The sequence below is a fragment of the Bactrocera latifrons genome, unplaced genomic scaffold, assembly GCF_001853355.1.
Source record: "Bactrocera latifrons isolate USDA-ARS-PBARC rearing strain unplaced genomic scaffold, ASM185335v1 scaffold_1003, whole genome shotgun sequence".
In the NCBI taxonomy this organism is placed as follows: Eukaryota; Metazoa; Arthropoda; class Insecta; order Diptera; family Tephritidae; genus Bactrocera; species Bactrocera latifrons.
In genome coordinates this window covers 7,349-12,880 of record NW_017534413.1, presented here as the reverse complement: position 1 = coordinate 12,880, position 5,532 = coordinate 7,349, and the positions used below count along the sequence as shown (strand labels likewise).

The window sequence follows — 5,532 nt, the reverse complement described above, 5'->3', positions numbered from 1 at the left end:
ATGGAAGAAATCGGATAATAACCACGCCCACCTCCCATACAAAGGTTATGTTGAAAATCACTAAAAGTGCGTTAACCCACTAACAAAAAACGTCAGAAACGTCAGAGAGAAGCTGCATCCAGGCTTTTTTTTTTTAAATTGAAAATGGGCGTGGCGTCGCCCACTTATGGCCCAAAAACCATATCTCAGGAAGTACTCGACCGATTTCAATGAAATTCGGTATATAATATTTTCTAACACCCTGATGACATGTACCAAATATGGGTGAAATCGGTTCACAACCACGCCTGAAATCTCGATTATCACTTTGTCATGCGAGAGTATAAAATGTTCGGTGACACCCGAACTTAGCCCTTCCTTACTTGTTATATATAAGATAAATCGTTTGAGTGTATAACTTTACTGACCACTGCTCTAGAGTATTGAAAATGAGTCTGTGCGAGCTCCAAGTACGCAAACGTAAAAAAATGTAATTTCATATAAATCATTATATATTATTTTTATTTCCATATTATTTGAAATTCGTCATTATCGCTGAAGAAAATCGTACGACTCAATTTATAATCATTATTACGTGATTTGTAATATAAAACTTATGATTACCGTCTGTGCTTGAGATAATTATTTTGTTTTTTAAATGGAACATTTGTGATCAAAAATGAAAATTTGTATCTTAAAATTTTCGGGATTACAAAAAATGTGGTTTTCGGAATAAAAAATTTCTTCAATCCCGGACTAATTTTTATTATTATTTTTTAATAGGATAGATGGAAAAACAAATTTCAAAATTTTTGTAAATAATATCTTCGAAATTCAAAATAACAAAATAAGTAATTATATTATTCTACCATTGCCAATGTTCAATTGTGATCGTATCTTGAAAATTCTTACAGGTTCCTCATCGTGAGCCCAAGAAAAACTGTCATTTTTTATTATGAATGATTTTTACTTTTAATCAGTGGCCATAACATTTATGAGGAATTTAGTAAAAAATTTAGTTTAATTATTTTTCAGTTTATATATTGTTTCCTCTCAAAATAATCATTATATTTTACAAAATAAGAGATATTTCATAACTTTTGTTTACTGATCACAGAATAATAGTTATGTGGTGAGTTATAAATAACTCTTACGCAATAGGAGAATATTGATGCTTATCAAGATGTTATTTTTGATAAACGCATCATATTAATACAGAAAAGTTGGCCAATGAAATTTTTTTCACAATACAACTATTAAAATGAAAAAATTCAAAACAAGTGTTTCTTAACAGCTAACAATCCCTAGCTAGCTAACTAGAAGAAACTTTCAGAAGAGAATATTAATTGTGAGCGTAAAAAGCTTCTAGAGAAATTCTGCTTGCAGAAAATTGCTATTGTCATATGAAGAAATTACTATTAAAACAAGCGAGTTTTAACATATTTTTGATATTATTTATTTTAATTGTGACGAATTGGGGAAAATATTGGATTGATTAAATTTCAAGTGATGATATAATATGATTATTAAAATGACTGTCGGTGACTATTATGCCATACGATAGTAAAAAAATTACCTCCACCATTAATATGATGAATATAGAGATTTGTGTTTGTTATATTTTTTTTTTTTTTTTTTTTGGAAATAAGTCGGACATATAACAAAACGGAGTAATGAATACATAGTTTACACTAACAATTCAATCGAATAATACATCTAGAAATTTCACCCTGAAAATATTTAAACCTTTTTAATCATAGCAAATTGCGGGAGTATAAAATGTTTTGTTACATCCGGACTTAGTTCTACCTTACTTATTTAGTAGTGGTACGTACCGTTTTAAAATAAATGCAGCGTTATTAAGTACAGCTTCAGATTGTGGCATATAACCTAAATTATAAGCGCAACTTAAAACTTTCTCCACAGTTTCGCCAATTACGTATTTCTGATTAGTTTCAATGTATGTGAACATGGCTTCCATAGCACTAGGTACAATGCAGTTTGATATATTGAAATTGTAAGCCATTTCCCGAATTAAACGAGAATTAAGTTCACTATAATCAAGTTGATTATACCTGCTTAAGGCTTCTTGATAAATTGTTTTATTCTTCAAAGCTAAATAAAAAAAAAATGTATGTGCATCTCAATAGATACGTTACTTAAAAGAAACACAAACATTTTCTGTATCCAAGTGTTCGCACTATGGTGTTTAAATCAAAAATCGACAAGTACTTGCTCTCCAAATGGCGCCCAATGCAATCGGTTAATACGCTATCTATAGTAGTTAGTTGCATACCCAATAACGATGGAATCATATTACGAAATCTAAAATATTTGAATGTATCGTTACTGTTATATAATTGAGTCCATATTTCGAAAAAAGCTTACCGCAATTCCAAAGCAATATAAACCCCACGACTAAGAAGAAAACAATCTATAGTACTGAATTGGCTAGACATGGATATAATTTTGGAAAGTACAACATTAGGAAACTTTTTCCATCCAAAAGGTGTATGACCATATGCTAATACAAAAGCTGCTAAACGCGCAAACTTTGATGGTAGTCGTCCAGATACATCATTTTCTATCAATTCCATAGCCAATTGAGAGAGCCTCCGTTCGAGAGGAATGAAGCGGTATGTTCCTCCCAAATTATTATTAAAATGCATATAACGATGACAGTGTCTTAGAAACCGAAGGTTTTTTTTCTCCTCATCATTCGAATTTAAGGATTTCAAAATATTAGCCCAATATGCATCACATATTTTCGAATCTGATATTTTTAAAGCACGAATTATTTGAAAATACTCGGTGGCCGGATATGTAGATAGGCTTTTTTCGGAAGTAAAAAGCAAATTTTTAAAAATTTCAATTGTTGGCTCTCGCCAAAAAGGTTCTAGAAATGGTAAATAGGCGGCGAGAACATCGACCGTTTGGTGCCTTTGAAGTAAATTTTTCATCAATTTGCTAAATGGGTTAATTAGAGCTGATGGTTCTAAATGGTAACTAAAAACTCTACTTATTGTTTTAAGATCCGTTATATTAAGATTTGAAAAACTTGGATATAATAATAATAAAAGCTGTCGTATAATTTGACCATTTTTTTGTGACCATATTGAAATATTTAATAAATGTAGTAGTTTTATTGTCGTTCTAGGAGTTTTTGTGTTAATAACACCATTTCTAATTAAAAGATCTAATTTTTTTTTAAATGTTTCCAAAATATCTGTCGTAATTAAAGGTTGTAGGTTTAATATGCATATTGAAAGAAGACGCAAGTCCTCTTCGTTATCACAATGTTCAATATGGAGCATTATATGTGGCATAAAGGAACTACAAACTGTAGGAACGTGAAAATCATTGCCAGTGTTAATACCAACAGCTAATCGACATAATGCAGCTAACGCAATTGGTTTATCTGGTGACGAAATACAGACCTTCCTTAATGCACCCAGGAGCAACTGCTGCATAACCAAATTAGTGTTAGGAACACCAAATTTTCGGAGGCAAAGATAACAACAACTTTGTTCTCTGATATTTATTGAATTTACGTGGGGCTCCAAAGCCCTTAAAATTACTTTTAATAATTCTTCTGTAACTAAGCAATCCTTACGATCTTGAAAAATATCTCTCAGAACCAATATTGACTGAACAATATGGTTACATTTAAATACCTCATGGTATTCTTTTATGAACTGCCATAGCTGTAAAAAAAAATATACATAACTTTTCGGTAATTAATTTCTTCAAAAATACCAACTTGGGATGTATCCTTACAAGCATTAAGCTCGGCTATTATTTCATCTTTGTTTTCATCATATAACAGCAATTTAAATTTAAAAGTTGATGATTCTGTTTCATTAAGTGCCAAGGGGTCAATGGTATTTTTTACCAGTACAGCATCTTTATGGATTTTAGTTTTAGTCATTGGTTTAGGTACATTTTTATCTGATGAAATATAGTTATGAATAAACCGTCCGTTCAAATATTTACTGTAGCCAATTTTCTGATATGAAAATATGTGAGGTTGTACACTGTATACATTAGCAATACACTTTTGACAAACTCGAATGACAAATGTAAATTTTTGGTTGGTAATAATATTTAATAACATAATTATTGTTTATAATATATATATAAACTTATTGGCAGATATTGGAGCTGTTAAACAATCGGTGACAATATCACTATCGATAGTTTATTTCTCTGATACACACGTTCTTATGGACACAGTTGCGTAGTCTTACGCATCTTATGGATGGAAAGAGAGCGAGCGGAATCGATTTTTGACTTTGGAATGAGCTTCTAGTTTTTCGATTCTGGAAGTCGATTAATCAACCCCGATAGTCGACTTTTGTGACGTACCGTCCGATTCCGTACTGTGATACACGACTGGCACGCTGTTGTTAACTCGGCCATAATCGCATAAGCGGGGTCTACGACAATTAAGAAGAAGAAGTTTCTCCGATTTATAAAGCGTTTTACACTTATATTTTTAACTTACAGATCCACTAACACTTCACTAATTCATTTCTAACCATTTAACATTTTATATTGAATAATGCAAAAATAACTTTTATTTAATATTTATCTTTTGTTCACACAATAACGAAAGTGTTGCATTCGGGGATGATATTCTAAAATTTACCATTTTAATATTTTAAATAAGAAATATAGTGCAAGTACATGCTAGCTTTACCGTGCGATTCTGTACTGTGATACAGTATCAAGTCTCTAAATTTGACAGAGACAATTTTTGAGACTTGAGACGATTTTGCTATTCTGTAAGTGATAGTCACAAACTCTATTGCATTTCATAATTCAGAGATGTTTTTATACTTGATTGAAAATAAATATGTCGATAACAAATATTAAATTTTCTATAACATAGTCAAAAAACATAAACGTCAATAAAAATAAAAATATATGTTGACTTTGTTTCATAATATTAACGAAATTTATATAAATAAAATTTATTTATTTTTAACCTTTTCGTGTTTGAGTTGCTTACAAAATATAAAACGACAATCGATTAATATCTATGATGATCTCTATTCAATATATTCAAAATGGCAGACAAGAGTTCCTTTTGGTGTTGTGACCTKCTAACTACCAGGTCTCAAATTTGAGGCAATATTTTGAGACTAAAGCTAGAGACTATTTAGTGAATAGTAACTAGTCACAAACCGAGATTTTTTCTCCAAATGTCTCAAATAGAGATTAGAGACTGGCTACAGAATCACGCTATTAGTCGGCTTTTAATAAATTAAGCAACTCGTAAACGCAATTCGTTAGATATATCAATATTTTTTTAAATTATTACATAATTTAAATATAATAATGTTATAGACCAATCAGAATATCAGAAAGACGCTATTTATAAAGAAACGCTTCAATTGGTACTTTGTATAATGCTTTTAAAAGTAAAACGAGAAGTAAAAATTTTACCAACTATATTACCATCAGATACTAAGTACAGTGGGGAACATTAACGATTCAAAGCAGGCTTGAATCCCTCCTAAAAAGTCGATTATTTCTATTCAAAGATCGATT

At 30.5% G+C, this 5,532-nt stretch overlaps 1 protein-coding gene across 5 annotated transcripts in view; it reads right to left on the bottom strand.

The window, feature by feature from the left end:
- LOC108967593 overlaps positions 1-4,241 on the bottom strand; it is a 25,317-nt gene extending 21,076 nt beyond the window's left edge. For 4 of the 5 annotated variants that reach the window (XM_018931119.1, XM_018931137.1, XM_018931128.1 and 1 more), the window contains exons 1-4: positions 3,740-4,241; positions 2,368-3,683; positions 2,156-2,304; positions 1,815-2,094 (exon numbers count right to left, since the gene is read on the bottom strand). In XM_018931119.1, coding sequence (XP_018786664.1) covers positions 1,815-2,094; positions 2,156-2,304; positions 2,368-3,683; positions 3,740-4,093 — 2,099 coding nt within the window. In that variant the 5' untranslated portion in view covers positions 4,094-4,241. Of the gene's footprint in view, positions 1-1,814; positions 2,095-2,155; positions 2,305-2,367; positions 3,684-3,735 lie in introns of all 5 variants that reach the window. The other variant, XM_018931154.1, reaches the window with a different exon arrangement.
- Between the last annotated feature and the right edge of the window lie 1,291 nt (positions 4,242-5,532).